Here is a 19305-nt window from a genome sequence, read left to right as displayed (position 1 = left end):
TGCTGACAACATTCTCAATGCTAATGCGCCGCCCAACGCCAACGGAAACCTGCTACCCTTCATACAGTGCAGAGACACTGGCTCGCAGGAGTCCCGTTGCGGCCACACACTGGGCCTCTCTACCGCCACAGGCTCTGATGAGCTGTTGGGGACGGAGTTAGAGCACTCCGAGGGGGCTGGGCAGAGGAACAGCGCTCTGATGGAGGACGAAGATATGGAGTGTGTGACAAGCTTGTAGGGGGAACAGCAGCAGCACGGAGGACTTCCTGTGTCTTAGCCCAGCTCTCTCTGAGGACACTGCTGTCCTGCAGTCTGACCCGTCTGTTGCGTGTACCTACCGTAGGGGTATAAGGCCATTCTGCTTAGCTGAGACCGAGTTGGTTTTTAGTTCGTCCGTGTGTTTGCGAGAGCACGAGCGAGTAGGCGTGTGTACATGTTTGTGTGCGTGTTTCTAAAAGTGCCTCACAGTTCTCACAACCTTGATTGCAGTAAGGAAATGAAAAACAACCCTGACCGAGCAGGGGATTAAGGGAAAAGATGCACTGTTGTTGCTCAAGCAGTGGGATCTGTCCACCAGTGGGAGGACAGAGCGAGTTTGCGCTGACCTGTGTGTGGTGGTAGGACTCGACAGCCGCCTCATCGGCGTGGACGTGTTGTGCCGAGCAGGTGGATCTTGAGGGCCCAAAAGCCGTCATGGTTTCAAGAGATGCTCGGAGGGACACACTGGAGCGGCTCTCCCATCCTCGCTCTCTCTTTCCTTTCACGGGGCTGCCCACCCATCCATTTGTTTATCAAAAGAAGTGTCGTCCTCAAGCTCCCTTATGTCATCCGTCTCCTTTACCGCTTTCTTTTGTTCAGTTGATGATTTTTGCTGCTTTTTGAATTTGATTTCTACCCATGATTCTCTAGTTAAGCCTGCACATAACTTTTTTTTTTAATCTGTGGAAGACTCAACTCCCGAAATTGCTCTCTTTCTTGTGTACCGTTACGGCTTTCAGGTAGCTGCTAGCTGTGTAAGGTACGGGTCATTGCATCAGTGGCCTTTTATTCGAGATCTGCTTCAGGTTTTATTTCTTTTTTTATTTCACAGCATTTAGTGTTTATAATATTGTTTATCTTGGATTGCACACAGATGGATGCTGTTTTTTTTTTTTCTTAAATTATTAATATTATTATTGAAGGCATTTAAGATGTTTATGCCAGATGCAGTGTTGTGAATCTAATGCCTCTTACAGACAAAAATTATTTATTTATTTATTCCAGTCAGAGGTGAAGCGTGTTCCGCCGGGGGTTCGGTCTCTCTCACAATGTTTATTGGTAGCTCACAAGCTGTAAATGAGCAGTGTCACTCGCCTGGACGCAGGTAGCACTGACACGTCTCATGGTTCCCCTTGCTGCTGTTGGATCGGACTCACGTTTTTCTCTGAAACTACTGATGTTTCTTCACTGCTGATCTCCAGAAACATTCAGCCGACAGCTGCGATTCTGTCACGATCCCACCTGCTCGACACAGGAAACAGCAGATCTTTCGGAGGGTCAGTAAAGGTGCACTTTGAAGAAAGGAAGAAGGGTGGAGTATTCAGGGATGTCTGGGTAGCGCATCATTTAAAAAAAACTCTAATGTAGTTCACACAGGGCTAAATATATGACCATCATTATGAAAGTACCAACATCAGCAGTGTCATCGTCATACAATGTTATTGATCGCTATCATTATGATTATTAATATTACTATTATTGTTAAGGATATTTTTCTGCTGGGTTTAGCACTGTTTCCATGCAGTTCAGCAGACACACAGAGAACTACTTATTGATCTATTATGCAAATAAGGTGTTGAAACGTTAGCATTTTGTTGGTAATGTGTCGACAGGATGGAAGGCGTCCCCTAAACACACCCGCTGATAAGAAACCTGACCAATCCACTTCCAGGCGTCTCTCCGTTCGTGCCACACTAGACCCGGTTAGAAGTTCTGTCACCGTTTTTGCACACTACTTGAGACAAGATGAATTTCTCTTTCCATACATGAAAAGATAATTGACTATTTTTGTCTAGCTGACTCTTCGCTTTCTACACCGAGCGTCCTGGCGTTTCGTTTCAGGCCTCAAACATTCCATTCGATTTCCGTCTCTGGTCAAGTGCTGTTTTTGTGGGTGTGATAGAGTTCCTGAATGTTTACAGGAGGTCTCTGCTCTGAGGATGATGCAAAGCTTGTGAAAAAAAAAACATGACAAATGTAGCCAGAATCCACCTGCTCTGTTCCAAAGCCGCCACCACACCCTCATATCTCCTCCACACACGTGCCATATGTCATTGTGAGGCTGCCCCAGGCATATTTCGAGGCCTTGGTTGTGTACGTGTGTGAGTTTCTCCGTGTTTAGCATATGCAGAGTGCGGAAACAAGTGTGTTTGTGTGGTGTTCGTGTTAGTATATGCAGGATGAATGCGTGAGTGCATGCGTATGTGCTTGCATACCACAAGATATGCAAAAACAATGCAATAACTTTGACTGTACAACAGTTTTCTTTCAGAACTACAGCTGTACAAAAATCTAAGATACAGAGAGAAATATATTCACTGTTGTGTATTAAGTTACAGAACTTTAAATCGAAGAAACCTGTCATACTTGAAATCGGGTGCATTTGAGTATTGAGTATTTTGAAAATCTTGTGCGGGTCAGTTTGGTTTGATGTTTTTCTTCTGTTGGTTTCAATTATCTCTGCATGAGGATTATTTTGGTGTGCCAAGCGTTTTGAGTATTTTTTTGTTGTTTTCATTTTAAACATTGAGGAAACACTGATGACGAGGAGTGAAGGTGTAAATACAGACGAAGAAGAGAAGTGTCTCGTTGGTGTGAAAATGATTTTGCATATCTTGTGCTCAGCTGAAAGGTGCATGATACGCAAGAGCAGCTCTCTCTCTTTCACTCTCGCTTTTTTCACTTTTATCTTTTCATTCACTCACCCTCCTTGTCCTTTCTTCAGCAGACATCACAGTGAAGGCGTTTTATTACGGCACCCGCATGCCGGTGAATGGGCTCACTCTAAATGGTTGGTCATGCACATAAATTCTCACTATTAGTTGAGCCTGCAAGCGGAAACATTAGAAATCCCCTTTCATTTCTCAAGTCTCATAGACAATCCACGTTCAGCGAGGAGATTTAGGTTGGATATAATGGATTTGGATGCTAAGCTTGAATTTTTCTTTCTCATGTTTGGTTGCGTTTGCATGGAGTCTTAAGAATCAACCTAGCAGACGGAGTCCTCCTCTCCCATCATTAGCCAATGATTGTATATTTTTATAGACTTAGAAAAGAATTAACACTAGAAAAGAGACAATATAAACTCATCTATATCTGCTGAATGTCAGGGTTAAAATGGCTACACACAACCGTGTTTGAGAATGTATGTAGTGATTATGTATAGATAGAAATTAAATTTATGATAGAGAAATATAGAGTAAATCATTCGTATTCACCGCAGTAGCTCCTTTGAAACTCCAGTCAAATGGCCTGTTATTAAGCAGGATGGTTGGGTGTTTTTGCTGAGGGAGGAGTGCAATGAGATTAATCATGAGATTTCAAATCCGAGGGCTTTTTCACAGCTGCTTTATTCAGATCAACACATCACGTTCCCCTCCGAGCACCTGCACATGATAGAACAGTGTGGAAAAGCCACAAGCTGTCATGACACAAAAGCAGCCCCTGTGTTGAATGATACCGCTGATGAATGAACACAGAGAGCTGTCTGCTCAGGCCTTGGGGAAATGTACCAAATATTTGACTGAATATTTTATTAGTTGCTCAGTGAGGTTTTTGCCCAAATGGTTGTAATGTAGCTTTTCTTCTCTCAGAGAATCAGAAGTTATTTTATATATTTTAATATGAGAAATATTTATCAGATGGAAGTTTAGATATTTCGCACTGGTTGGAGGGAACGGCCAAAGTCGGTGACATTTCAGCAGGGGAAGCGTAGGTCGCTCTCCTGATGGACTCTGATTGGTTGTGGCTTATATTTCGGTTTGCCATCTGTAGCAGTAGAGCGCACACACTCAAGTTTCCCTAATAAAAAAGGATATATTGAAAAAAAATTTTTTTTAATTAGAATGTATGGAAAAAAACAACAACCATTGGTTGTCAAACTATCCATAGCAATTGAGCAGCATTGTTATAACTGTTCATGTTCATAACACATTACAGTAAACCGCAGTAGGACTGGTTATTTTTTTATCTTTAGGGTGTTTTTGTTTCATTTGGATAAACCCAGTAATGCACAAAGACAAAATGTTAGTGGATTTATCGGTCAGGCCGTCTGGAGTTTCTGGGTTCATGTGTGTTAATTTGCTAATTCTGCATGTGTCAGACTGAAGGAACGTGCCGTGGGGTTGACCTTCGACCCAGAGAAAGCCTGGACAGCTGCAATGTCTGCCCTCTGGTTTAACCTTTGTGTAGCACGTATCTCTAATGTCCTCCTTTATATGACTGTTAATTTGATATTATAAGTTAATGTAGTGTGTTAATGAGTTTTAATGATAAACTAAAAGCTAAGGTGGTGATGCAATAATCACAATTTGCACATTTAAACCACGTTTAGTTTGACACATTGTACACATAATCCAAGTGAAGGATGAATTTATGCATAGATTTTAGCTGTCGTGTAAATATTAATTTCGCCCTAAGCTCAAAACGTCAATCTTGCCATAGTTTCATTTCAACAGGTGGGACGATAATTAATGCAGATCGTTTCAGGCCATCTCCTGCAGTAGGTGAGACGGGTCTTCAGTGTTTTTTAGTGCACTGATTCCATTTGAAACCCGAAATCGTGGGTAGGTTAGGGCCAAATGAATGCAGAACAATTTATATGAACCAATCCAAGGTTTTTAAGTGGCATTTCCCCACCTCTAGTTCCACCCAGCGAATGTAGCACTAGAGACAGAAAGAAATGATGATAGGAACAGTAACGATTATGATGAGGAGCTCAAATAGTTAATATTGCACAAATCTCCATGTATGAGTGAACATATTTTAACAGCTTATTCTTTATCACAGCTTTCTTTCTGCAGAGATGGACGTGATGCTCTCTTTGATCGTGTCAAGCTCTGGGCTTGATTCGTTGGGTCTCTTTCTATAATGGGTGGGAGAACTGAGCGAGTTGATTCCCTGACGCTCACTCATATACACTGTCCCACAATTCTTTCTGTTGGCTGAAAGGCGAATCTGCGTTCCAGGGGTGATTCGGTTGTCATTTAACCACTCAAGTCCATCAGACTCACAAAGGGAGAAATCTTTGAGTGGATCGTCTCAGTCGCTTTATTTCGGTGACCACACAAGCAGCTTCTGTAGTTTTGATTGACGGTGCGGACGGGAAGTGTAGTCTCAAGGTCCTGAGCTGTTTGTTAGATTTACGAGCTGAATTAAAATTAGATGCGTGTCGTGCTTTTGGTAGAAATCGAAGGAATCAGTGCTGACCATTCAGGTCTCTCACGAAACACCGTCAGAGGTCATTCATATTTTGGACTATTTAATCGAGTTTAGACCCCAGGTGTTATTGATAAGTCTGTGAGACGTCTGCATGGTCTGTCATTCCCTCCTCTACTTTTGCTGACTCTTTTGTTTCATTTCATCATTCTTTCATTTGTTCATTTAGATTTTAAAAAGAATACGCTACGTAAATCTGAAGATTCAATCACTTTTTCTACTCCTATTTTCAAAAAAAAAGTGAAAAGAAAAAACAGACAAAAAATTGGATTTGTAAATAAGTGATTGTACAGTTTGTATCTGTATCTGTCAGTCTGTCTTTGGTGACAGAGTGTGTCTTGCTTATAACGCACGCTACCAGTAAATAAAAACTAAAAAATATCTTTAGATTGTATGGTTCTTGACAGGAAGTTTTAAATTAATCTCTGCTGTATATTCCTGTAATATTGCATTTTTATCTGAGGAATGATGTTATTAAACAATTGCAAATAAAGTGAATTTCCTAAGGTTTGGTTCTTCTGCATCTTATGAACGCTTCAAGCGCCGATTACAACAAGGTTCGCAGGTAAGATCTCACCTGAACAATGTTCTTCTTCTAGCCAGCAGAGCTTCTAAATACGGTTTTGAAACACAGGTTAAACTCAGATGTTGTTTTATTATGGCCATACCATGATATTTGAATGACAAATTATATTAAACAAAATAGAAATCTAATACATTTTTTTTAACATTCATTTTGCATTAAATCCAGAGTCCAGCCACTGGATCAGCACATCAAAACAATATATAAAAATGCAGCCTGTTTAAAGCATAATCATATATGTGAGACTGCATACTTCTTGGGTTTTGGTTTAGCTGGACGAGTGCGTGTCCTTGTGGTTGATCATCCGTGACTCTCCGTGATGGAGCGTGAAGAACTGATCAGGATTCAGTCCATGATTCACCATAGCCTCGCGCAAACGTGCTGGAGGCTCAAGATAATGCTGAGAGAGAGAGATTTTTTTTTTTAAAAAGGAACAGGATTTAATTCAATTCTTTGAAAAACATTTTTTTAAAAAATCAGTTTTAACAGTAGTTTATGCAATTTGTTCAAAAGTCAGGTCAGTAAGAGCTCTTAAGCTCATCAAGGCTGCATATAGTTGATCAAAAATGTAGTAAAAATAGTAATAATCTGAAATATTACAATTTAAAGGGGACATCGGATGCAAAATTCACTTTTACATGGTGTTTGCATATAAATGTGTGTTATCACTGTGTGGACACAACCACCCTACAATGGTAAAAATCCATTTACTTTTTTTTTAATCCCCCAAAAAAAACCTAAACAGTCTCAATTATCAAGCCATTTTGATTTTCTGAGCAGTATTACGTCATACTGTTCAGGCCCCACCCAATACCACTGACGGACTGTCTCGTATTAGCATAATTTCCGGAAAAGGGCATCCAATGTCCCCTTTAAATAAACTATTTTCTATTGTAATATATTTTACAATATAATTTATTCTGGATTTGGTGCTCAAGAAACATTCAAGAAAAACGTATAAATGTTAAAATATTTTGTATTTTGTGTGTGTACACAACATATAAAATAAACAGGAAAAAAAAACTAATCCTAAATACTGCATTTCTAGTTTACCAAGTAGGGCCTAAATAAAAGTCTTATTAATCATCGGAGTGACAAACCTAATAATATACATTTCCTAACCCTGAGACATAATAAAACATAAGCTCTCTAAGCTGACTTAATCAGCCAATTGTAATCTGGAAACCTTGTCTAAACGGCTCTCTGAGGGAGTGTCGAGCCTGAAGAGGCATGAGAACATAGGCACAGCAGTGAAGCCTGACGCAATACAACAACAAAGACTGGACTTCCCAACTGCAGCTGGGCAGCTATTACACACAATCAGAGCAGTGACAGCTGGCCAGCTCAGTGAAAGCCATTCACACTGAGAAAATGAATGTGTGGGAGAGAGAGAGACAGACAGGCTCATACCTCATAGGCTAAAGCAAATGTCCCCCAGTGAATGGCCAGTGATGTTTTCGCCTGAATGTCAATGTGAATCTGAACAGCCTCTTCAGGGTCCACATGCTGAGACTTCATGATCCCTCTAAACAAGACAAGTTCAATCATTAATATACTTGTGTTAAAAACACACAGCTGCTCTTTACAGTCTTACCTGGGCAGGTACGCTCCTATCGGGATGGCAGCCAGGTCAAACGGTCCGAAGCGTTTTCCGATCTCCTTAAACGCTGAACAGTATCCCGTATCCCCAGCGAAGAAGAAACGACAATGGGGCCCTACGATAGTCCAGCTACCCCATAATGCTTTGTTGTCATCCACAGGCGAGCGTTTGCACCAGTGCTGTGCCGGCGTGCAAAAAAACTTGACACTGTCGTGCCCTGGAATCTGGCTCCCCACCCACCAGTCCAGCTCCGTGACATTTTCACAGCCTGCCTTCCGCATCCATTCGGTCAACCCAAGCGGCACAAACCAGTGCAAACCAGACCCGAAGCGAACGTTCAGCGCTGCCACAGAGTCTGCGTCAAGATGATCGTAGTGTGTATGACTGATCACCACAGCGTCCAGGCGAGGAATCTGTTCTATAGTGCAAGGCGGGCCACGGAAACGCTTCGGGCCCATGAATGCCACTGGAGAGGCTCTCTGGCTGAACATGGGATCAGTCAGAACCACCAGTCCTTCCATCTCCACCAGAACAGTGGCATGACCCAGCCAGGTCGCTTGCACAGATGGGCCTGTCTGCCCAGCACTGATCCGGGCTCTGGACGAAATACGGCTCCAGAACCGGCAACTCGCGGTCCAGAACCTGAGGATAGAAAACAGAAAACATTAGATACATTGATATATATATATATATATATATATATATATATATATATAATACACACTATACACACACACACACACATACACACACACTTTAATTTAAATTTTGAATGTTGCATGTAATTTTGTTAAATTTAATATACATTTATAATTATATATTTACTTTTCATACCCCTTTATAATTATAAATGCATAAGATTAGTACATTTATATCTGTTCATTCACAATTATATTTATTTTATGCATATTTCTAATTATAAATGCATAAATTAATATAAAATTGATTACACATTTACTTATATAAATTTATTACATTTTATATTTATACACAATGTAATATTTTATAATTATAATTAAAAATGATTATACATTTTAATATACATTTACTTATATATACACAATGGTTACATTTTATATTTATACATTTGTAATTACTTTTCATGTCTATAATTATATATATATATATATATATAAAAATGTTCATATTTAATATACATTTACGTATAAATTAAATGTATAATATATTTTATAATCATTTATAATTTGTGTAATATTTTATAATTATAAATGAATTATATTTAAATAATTATAAATTAAATAATTATTTAATATACATTTACTTTCATATAAAATGATTACATTTTATTTATATGTAAATGTATATTGAATATAATTTATATATAATTATAAATAGGTATAAAAAATGAATTAAATATAATCATATTTATAATTATAAATAGGCATAAACAGTAAATAATTACAAATGTATAATTAGAAAATGTAATAATTTTATATAAAAGTAAATGTATATTAAATTTAAATTACATTTATAATTATCATAAATAGGTATGAAAAAATATATATATATTATAAATGTATAAATAGATAAAAAATTAAGGTAACACTTTACAATAATGTTCCTTAGTTAACATTAACTAATAATGAACTGCACTTACACAGCATTTATTAATCTTTGTTAATGTTAATTTCAACATTTACTAATACATTATTAAAATCTTGTTAACATTAGTTAATGCACTGTGAGCTAACATGAACAAACAATGAACAACTTTTTTTTCATTAACTAACATTAACAGGATTAGTAAATACAGTAACTAACAAATGTATTGCTCATGGTTAGTTCATGTTAGTTAATACATTAACTAATGTTTAACTAATGAAACTTATTGTAAAGTGTTACCAAAGTTAAAATTAAAAATGTATAAAATTCAATATAAAACATATATATATATATATATATATATATAATTAATAATAATATATATATATATATATATATATATATATATATATATATATATATATATATATATATATATATATATGTATATATGTATGTGTGTGTGTGTGTGTGTGTGTTCCTTTTCTTTTCATCATTTATAACATTTTGAAATGAAATGTTACATGCCATTTAGCTGCCACTTTTCTACTTTAAAATCCTCTATACCCCAGACTTTACAGACAAACAGAATAATCTGAACTTGTTTTACTTGTTTATGTTTATATTCAATAATATTCCTGTTTTAAACAGTAATCCTTTGTGTGATGTTTCAGATTCCACACTGCTGATTCAATGCATTCCTGATCAGTGACTCCTAAACCAAATCACCTCTTTGACACTGGGCACATTACTGTTGTTCTTCTCCGTGAGGAACAGGCGAGCCATGGTACTGTAGGAGGGGAACTGCCATGTCGTCCAAGGGTTTACAAAGCGCCCATGAGAGTCCCGTCTGGAACACGTAACATCTGGCTCTTGTCGGTAATCCAACGGGAAGTTGTTCCCTGCAGTGACTAAAGGTTCCTCTGCCATGGATGCCCTGTCTGCAGCTGAACTGCACAAACACCTGTTAAAAACATATTTGAGCTACTTCAGAATAAAACAGGGTACACGTAGGAGGGAAAGACCTTGATTAACACAACTGAGACCTATAGAAAACTGCTAAAAAAAATATACATTTATTCACACATGGCCTTTATGGATACTCTCATTTATCTGCATATCATTCTGTTTGCATGTGCACATTTGCATTGTTGTTACTGAACTTACCTGAGACTGTACAAGTCAAGCTGCCTTTATTTATATAGCGCTTTATACAATACAGATTGTTTCAAAGCAGCTTTACAGTGAACTGTGATACATAGTTTAATAGTTAATAATTCTTTTGATTCTGGAAGACAGCCAAAAAAAAAAAAAAAAAACACATGACAGTTTAAATGTACACAATGTAACGTGCACTGTATCTAAAGGCTATATTTATCCAGCCAGAAAGTCTAATTACACTCGTGTCTATCATGGGCTCGCTGACATTAGCATGAGTGTTGTTGTCAAACTGATATATGGTACGTACCGATGCGTCAGCTCTGCAAGCAGCACACTCGAGCCTGTCTGTGTTGGGAGTGTCGCGAGCGCACGAGCACGCCTCTGATGTAAGCGCCAGAGTAGAAGAGCTGATGTATGAGCGGCCATAAGGGACAAAAACCTAAAAACGAAACGCGTCAAAGTTTAACGTGCCAACAGCCATATGACAAGACAAACAAACGGTTCTGATCTTGATTTAAGCCATAAACGTTTATTTCCGTTTTAAGACTTCAATAACTGTCATATCGCCTTGACGCGTCGCCGTAGCAGTTCAAAAGCCCAGTTTTTACGCTGTTTGACTTCTCGGTTTGGTTGCACAAGAGTTCCAAACAGTTTCCTTGTAATGAACAACACACTGATTATCACAACATTTGAAGTTTGAACACCCACTCAGCGATGAGTTTAGCAAGACCGGACTAGTTCATCCTGTGTCAAAACTGGAGCAAATACTGTGAATATATCCAACTCTCTAACATGACAAACATGATTAATCTCACATAGGACATCATCCAGTATTTTAACCTTTCGCGTTACTCAAGTTAAATGCAGTTGCAATATTTTACCACTAGAGGGCAGGTTTGGGCAAGTGTAAGACTATTGGCGGTAACACTGCACAAAAATGTGTGAATCAGAATGATACTGCATTCATTTTTCGATATGAATTTGTGTATGAATTCATGAAAATGTGTTAATGTAAGCTGGAAGTGCAGAAAAGCAGCAAACCGTGTTGCGCGTGTGTAAATCGTGCAGAACTAAATTGATCAGTTAGTCCACGTCTACTTGATCTGATTACCATTCGTGACCCACAAAGGGAGAACACCGGAAGGTGAAAACTCACACAAACACGTCGTAGGCTATAACTTGAAAACATTTGTATGTTTCTTAAAAATGACAAAACTTCATCACAGATACCTTAACATATTTTGGCTCACAAAACAGTACAGCTTTATTAAGTCTTCAAACCACATTAACCACGCCGTAACGTAAAACAATAAATTGATAGAGAGTGTTAAACTAAAATTAGTTAATTTAAAAGTGTTAAATTAAAAAAAAAAAAAAAAAAAAAGTTAAATTAGAGAGTAAAAGAGACACCACGAAGACCACTATTACAAACATAAGATGCAAATATCTGGGAAACTAGTAAAAAAATAAGGGACACCCTTGTCTAATACCACTGACAACTTAAACCTAGAAGTAGTACCATATTTTAATTAAATTATACTATTACAGTTGTAATAGTGTTCTTATCGCCTTGCAAAAATATTCAGCAAACCAAATTTTTGCACTGATTTAAAAATAAAATGATGTTCTACTGAATCAAAAGCTTTATAAAAATCGAGGAAAAGAATAAAATTATGATGTTCCACCAAATCGCTCAAATAAATCTAAATCTAATGTTATTTATTATGTGTCGGTCCCTCATAAATCCAGACTAGATTCATGTATTGGATTAATGACTGGATTAATGTATCTTTGAGAACATAGCCAATGATGTTAATATGCAAATAATGCAAAACAGGTGTCAACAGAAAGGTTCTGTTTTCTTATATCACATGAGATAAGATAAGGAGTTTTAGTGGGCTACATGGAAGTAATAGAACTACAATATGAGATGATGATAACTTGACCATGACTGGAACATTAAGCAGAAACAACTGACCTCATAATTTGATTTAGCCCATACTGAAAGTTACACTCGCACGTCATCATGGCCTATGTTGAAGGTGTAAGTTGTTGGTATCAGTGCAGCAGTGTTACATGTCTATTCGGTGTCTCCCTCCATTGTGTTTTTGGTTTAGTCCTATGACCCACTTTTCTCCTATCTGTTTGTCATTTAGTTCACCTGTCGTCTCTCATTAGTTATCTAGTTAGCCCGTCTGTATTTATACCTTGTGTTCTCCCTCAGTCTTTGTCCGATCTGGTTAATGTAACTGTGTATTTTTCCCATGTTTATCCTGTTCCTGTGTTTTTGCTATCAAAGCCTATCTCCTGGTATTCTTCCTCCTCGTGTGATTTACTACTACCACATTACGTAACACACAGGGAAGAGTTGAGTAGAAGATCTAAGTGCAGCAAAACTTTTATTAAATTAACAAAACAAGAAGATAATCCTAGAAGATGAAGATACTTATTCAAGGGAAACCGCACCAAAACAAGTCAATAATGAACAAACTAAAGAGAGCCACAGGGCTAGATATAAAGGGGTAAATGAGGAACTAAATAAGACACAGGTGCACTCTTAAAAATAAATGTTCCAAAACTATGAGCCAACCATTTTTGATTTGTCAAAGAACCTTGTTGTTTTGTTTTTTTCAAAAAACCTACAGTTTTTAGAAGAACGATTCTTTTTTTTTTTTTTTTTTTTTCATGTAAAGAACATTTTAAAAAGAACCTTTTGTGGAATGGAAAGGTTTCATGGATGTTAAAGGTTCTTCATGGAACATATGACAATAAAGAACCTTTATTTTTAAGAGTTTGGACTAAATAAGTAACAATAGTAACAAGCAATGGAATGCTTAGTACACTGTAAAAAATATTTTTCAAAGTAGTAAATAAAACAAAGATTACTGGAACATTTGACAAGAAAATACTATTTGAGTTTTTCTACTTAAAAAGGTAATGTTTGATTCAATGTGTTACTTGCTGCATCTTTGTAACTGAAATTTACTAGAAATTAAAATTAGAAGTTAAAATTGTTTCTACACCATTTTTTTTTTTTCAGTGTAACCAAGGGATGAAACAGGTGAAACAGGAACTTAACGCAGGAACTGTGAACATCAAAATAAGAGTCTTAGGGCAGAAAAACAGGCAAATCATGACAGGTGTGGTGACTAAACAGAACATTTAATAATCTACATTTTTCAGAAAATTTATTTTGGCAATCATATCCTGGGTAAATGTGAGATTGTAAAACTATCATAGCTGAAAAACTGCATTTACAAATTGAAGCTTTACAATTAGGTAGTTTTTTTCCTTTTGTTTTTATCTTGCATAGGCCAATATGAATGCCCTTCCTGATATAAATCCTGAATATAAGAATGTTTATATGATGTTGATGAGACTACTTTCATGTTCATAAAGACGATTCAACATGTATTATCCCTGAATATGTCAACAACAGAAAGAATAAACTTTTGATTTTCCATCATCTATTTTAAAAACGCTTAATTGTTGCAGAATGTTACAGCACTCAAAACACACAAATGCCAACCAAAACAAAAACAGACAGAATATTTGAAACAAATTTGAAAGGACTCAAGTATACATTAAACAAACAAACAAAAAGATTATGCGAGGATAAGTTATAGAAGAATATATTTGGAAATACACATACAGTGTCTTTGGACAGTTAAATATGTGCATGAAGTGTATATTGATTAGATTAGGTAACAAAATATTAAACAAAGTGGCATTCATTCAAAAAATAAATAAATAAAATAAAAAAGATAGCAGATGATGATATTAATTATATGTAAATAGGCATACTGATGACCAGAAAGAGGAGACAAAAAGCATTGTGACACTTTGTGGTTGATGTTAGTGAAATGTCCATTATGGGGTTCTTTTGAATGCCACATTTCTGATATATTGTTATTCAATCCAATGACAAACATATTATATTTAAGTGTGCCTTAAGTGTCCAAATACTTTTTAAGGGCCATTGTATATGCAGATGTTGATAACTAAAACTAGTGTGTTAAAATCCCTAGGAAGATCCCAGTGTGGCGGCTCCAGCAGATGACATGATTTTATTGACAAACAGGCTCTCCACCGTTGTCCAGTGAAACAACCTAATGGATGAACAATGGATGATCAGTGGAGAGCTTGTGAGTACAAACTGGGTGGACAGAGTAACCATAAAACGTGTTTTGGTGTTTGTGAGGTTGATATGTACAAGAACTAATAGCATGTGTGTGTTTGATATATGGTAACGTACCCCATCAGTCCGAGTGATTCCAGTTTTATCTCCCTTCTGAGTCCTGTAGATCCATCAACAGAAATAATTCATAAATAAAAAAATATGTAACTGCTTTTATCTCATGCATCACAACCCCTACTATCAGTCTGACAGGCAATCAAATGGTCTACTCACTTGTAAAGCAGTATTGTAACACATAATATCACCATGCCCCGACTCAAATCAGGAAGGAGTAAATGTTGAACCCTATTAAAACAATAAAAGACAGTTCATGGAAACTCTTCCAGAGAACAGCTGTGCTGATATCAAGCAAATAACCAAACATACTGTATCTGATTAACCACTTTAATAACTATTGAAATATTAAATAAAATATTCCATATTCCCATATCAACAATCAAAACAGACTGGATAACTGGATAGTTAATTTATTATTTATTTACATGAAGCCTCTCGAGAGAAGTGATTCAGTTGAAACAGTTTTCTTTCAGTGCCACGAGTGTTTCTGCCGACACACTGCAGAGATGTGTGTGCGAGTGACTGATGTAGAGTGATGGAGCTCCTCAAGCCTGTGCTGCCCAATCGCTCTTCACTGATGAACGTGTCTGAAGAGTTAGTGACAGGACGTCCAGACAGATGCCACTCCAGTTCAGGAGAGGGATTCCCATCAACCTCACAGACATACACTAATACATTCCCACTGTTACAGTTGGAAGAGGAAGAGATTTTAGGGGCATCTGAAAAAGAAAAAGAGAGAATGATGTGATACATATTTAAATGAATGCTGTCTTATGAAGGAGAAAAGAACTGAAGTCACAAAAACATCCTACACTGAACATGTAATGTGATGTTGTCCTGTGCTGTTTTGTTCTTGTCCAGTAGCTGGTAGGTTATAGTGCAGGTGAAAGTGACTCTGTGGTGACGGTGAGTAGCAGTGAAGTTCAGATCAGAGATGAGCTCCTGTTGTCTGCTGCTCTTACTGAGGAGGATTCTGGGAGTGGAGCTCCATGTGAGAGTTGGTGGAGGAGAGGAGCAGAGAGTCTCAGCAGAGCAGCGCAGACTCACAGAGCTCCTCCCCAACACCTCCTCCTGATCCTGAACCTCCTTCTGCTTCACTGTGGGCTTGGGGGGAGACTCTAAAATACACATAAATACAAGATTAAGTAAAGTGACAATTTTAAAATATTTATTTAACACATTCATTTATCAATAAAAGGCTCAAATCACTCACCAATGACATTTATAGTGGAGATGTTTCCGATTATTTTAGTGTAAATGTATCTCAGAGCACCACTCTCAATCCTGAAGTAATATTTACCATTATGATTTGAATTAACATCATAAAAGATAGTGGTGCAGTTCTTCTCATGCAGTTTTCCAGTTATTTTCCCTTTAAAGTGATTAGGTTTGGGATCTCTGGAGTTAAACACTAGATTGTTATTCACACTAGTTCCATCTTTGAGCCAAAATCCTGTAGCAGCACTCTCATTGAGCTCTTTGTCCATGTCTTCCACAATCTCAAATGTGCACTTTATAATCACACAGGATCCACTGAGAGCTTCGATCTTCTCTGGCAGACTGATGCTGTACTTTCTACAGCAAACACCTTCAACACACACAACACAAACATGTAAAGCATACAAAGAAATTTACCAGCACATTTCTATAAACAATAAACACACACTCTTAATTGACAATAGTCTTTTCAGTTGACTAATGCACATCATTTACATTTCAATTAAAATGAAATTTTTTAATAAACAGCCTGTATTGATCGATGCAGATAGATGCTTTAGTACTAACTGAATCAACATCAAAATTGTAACATGGCAAAAAGTCAGAATACTTGATTTAAAATAAAATCCAACATATTTGATCTGCAAGTTTCTTTATCTTTACATTTACACATTTGGACTTTAGTGCTTCAGTATATAGCTTGTAATATTTCTAAAATAATATGGCTAACAAAGATAATCAAATTGTTGCTCTGTAACAAGTTACATGTAACACTGCTAACACCTCTATTAATAATGTGAAACTGTACTAAAGTGTAAGTACAGATACTGTCAAAATGTTTTACTCAATTAAAATTCTAAGTACCTAGCAAAAAAATACACACTTAACTGTACTTAAATATTAAAAAGTAAAATATTTATTTTTTAAGATTTTAAGATTTTTAAATGGACTTTTGAAAAGAAGTAGTCCAGATTTAATAAAATAAAATAAAATAAAATAATTCATTTGGCTGTTTAAAAAAGTTAAACTTATGTGAGCATGATTGATTGGCCTGTTAGTCATATTAAGGTCATTATTAAATCAGTGAGAAAAGATATAAGTCATGATACTTTATACTTTTAAGTCTACATGAAATTACAATGCAGTAATAAGTATTATGTTTTCCTTGTAAATATAATTGAGTAATCATACAAGTATTAATTTTTAACAGAAAGTAAAGATATAGTATTAATAATAATACAAGTACAGTAGTGAAATACTATTACTCAAATACTTTACAATTCTATTAATCATTTAGACCTATACATACATGTAACAGTCTAAATTACACTGATGATATAAAACATACATTCATGATAAACATTTTAGCTGTTCACTTCATCTTATGAATGTCTCATTAAAGTCATTGGTGAAGGTGAAGAAGAGATACACATACCTTGTAAGAGAAAGACAAAAACACAGACTTTCTCAGCTACACTCATCTTGCCACTAAAAGAAGGCTAAACCTAAGTAGAGGCCAAACATACAGATACATCACAGAAATTCCATTCTGGAATAATATTATGATAAACAAAAATTCTTCTGCATAATTTCTTAATTATCTGGAGCAAACCATCTGTTTTATACAGTGAGTTCTAAACGCAGGTTAACCTTAAACGGACATTGAGAGTGGTCACACATACACCGTGAGGAAGCTAAAACAATGTAGGGGGAGAGTGGGGTAAGATGAGCCAGTGGGTTAGTTGACCCACCCCCTGTATCTTGGCAATCATACAATTTTATTGTCATGTGACCATATATTTTAGAACCACCCATCATTTCTGCCAGACTGTGAAAATGAGAAGCACATTGGAAACTGTTTTTGGCTTGTCAAAGTAAAATTTTAACCTAACAGATGTAATGGCTGTTTCATCAAAGCAAATTTGTCCAGGTCTATAAATATTTATGATGAATATTGGTGATTTAGCAACGTATAAAACCATGCAAGGCATTTAGCTAAATATTATTCTGAATTGGTAAGCTAGCTAGCTTTTCCTAAAATGGCAGCTATGGGGCAAAGTGAGCTAAATGCTGTGTGGTAAATTGAGCCAGCGTTTTAACTTGCCCCACGATAAGGCACTGAATTTAAGTTAAATCTGAAGTATAAACTGGTGCCATTTCAATGTAATATTACACAACTGGTTTAGTTTATCTTTATTTTCGAGTTTATTTGATAGGAACAGTGTACAAGTACACCAAATCCTTCTCTGATACGAACCAGAGGATGTTTAATCATATATATCTTTCCACCTGTAGTCTCTAATGGCCTAACATGGTCGACACTGCAGAAAAACGACCATGTCAAGAACCTTTTGACTAAAATGTTTATTAGTTTCAGTGACATTTATTCATTCTTATTTAGTTTTTATTTAATTTTACTTAACAAACTCTCTGTTTAGTCTGTTTATGGGAAGGTTACAACTTTGGTGTTCAACATATTGTTTCAGAAATGCAAACAATTAAACATACTGAAATTTCAACTTCATTTGGTTGGTTTTTTGTTGTTTAAGTTAGCTTTCTTTTTTAAAAAAGGAATATGAATATTTGTAAAAGGAAATGTGATTATTAAATTCGTTTTTAAAATAGGTACATTATCTTTAAAATTTCACATGGGTTTGATTCAGATTCAGTTAGATGGTCAGTTTACACCCACCTACTGACTTGGATCAACTTACCCCTAACCTGGGGTAAATTGAGCCAGTGGAACACTTTTTTATAAGAAGCCATATTTATAGAACCCTTTGTCATAGATTTATTCTGATCATTTAAAATGATAGGAAACATCCTGAAATTACTTTAAATATTTTAATTGTACTTCTGCCTCATTTTCCCTTATCTTGAGGACCACATAAGTAAAAAATGGCTCATCTTACCCCACTCTCCCCTAAGGTTGTTTTCTCAAGAAAGAAAAAGCAGTTGTTCTTAAAGTGACTCTTATTTGTTTGCATGTATGAAGCATTTTGGACTTCAAAATATTGTCTAAAGTCCATTTAGGGATCTGATCTGAAGCTTAACCAAGATCCATAAGTCATTAATATAAATTATAGAGAGAATGAAAGCACAAACATGAAAAATGTCAAAATGAATCTATTACTTGCTGAACTGTATTGCTGCTTTTATACCCCTTAAAGCGATAAATTACTAAGAACAAATCTCAGAGAGGCGTGTAACAGAATAAAATAACCTAAAACAGAATAAACACCCCTGTAAATATTAAGATTGAAGATTAGGCCCTATTGTAGGCTACTGGGAGATTCAAATACTTACCAGATAAGGCAGATAAAAGTTGGAGAAGTCCTCTGAATACTGATTTATAAAGAGTACATAAAGAGTACAAGTGCTCTGCTGTAACTGACTGAAGGAGCTGTGCTGTGTGAAGAAAACACAAGTAGGTCACTGATATTTGACTTA

At 36.3% G+C, this 19305-nt stretch overlaps 3 protein-coding genes across 3 annotated transcripts in view; 1 reads left to right on the top strand and 2 right to left on the bottom strand.

Moving 5' to 3' along the window:
• cacna1c (calcium channel, voltage-dependent, L type, alpha 1C subunit) overlaps nt 1–5981 on the top strand; it is a 155299-nt gene extending 149318 nt beyond the window's left edge. Inside the window, 1 exon segment of the mRNA XM_051892297.1 lies at nt 2–5981. Coding sequence (XP_051748257.1) covers nt 2–238 — 237 coding nt within the window. The 3' untranslated portion in view covers nt 239–5981.
• Nucleotides 5982–6110: 129 nt separating this feature from the next.
• On the bottom strand, nt 6111–13814 carry napepld (N-acyl phosphatidylethanolamine phospholipase D). Its single transcript, XM_051892304.1, is given in 7 exon segments — nt 6111–6458; nt 7469–7583; nt 7653–8242; nt 8244–8300; nt 9951–10185; nt 10690–10821; nt 12361–13814. Coding segments are annotated over 7 exon segments (1311 nt in total). The 5' UTR covers nt 12411–13814; the 3' UTR covers nt 6111–6326.
• Nucleotides 13815–15051: 1237 nt separating this feature from the next.
• LOC127511412 (sialic acid-binding Ig-like lectin 7) lies at nt 15052–16259 on the bottom strand (the record flags this gene model as incomplete). Its single annotated transcript, XM_051892221.1, has 3 exons — nt 15052–15356; nt 15450–15755; nt 15851–16259. Coding segments are annotated over 3 exons (1017 nt in total), but the record flags the coding sequence as incomplete, so codon positions are not given.
• Between the last annotated feature and the right edge of the window lie 3046 nt (nt 16260–19305).

The sequence above is a fragment of the Ctenopharyngodon idella genome, chromosome 4 (assembly GCF_019924925.1).
Source record: "Ctenopharyngodon idella isolate HZGC_01 chromosome 4, HZGC01, whole genome shotgun sequence".
Taxonomy (NCBI): Eukaryota; Metazoa; Chordata; class Actinopteri; order Cypriniformes; family Xenocyprididae; genus Ctenopharyngodon; species Ctenopharyngodon idella.
The sequence above is the reverse complement of the archived record's forward strand: the minus strand, read 5'-3'. Positions and strand labels throughout refer to the sequence as shown.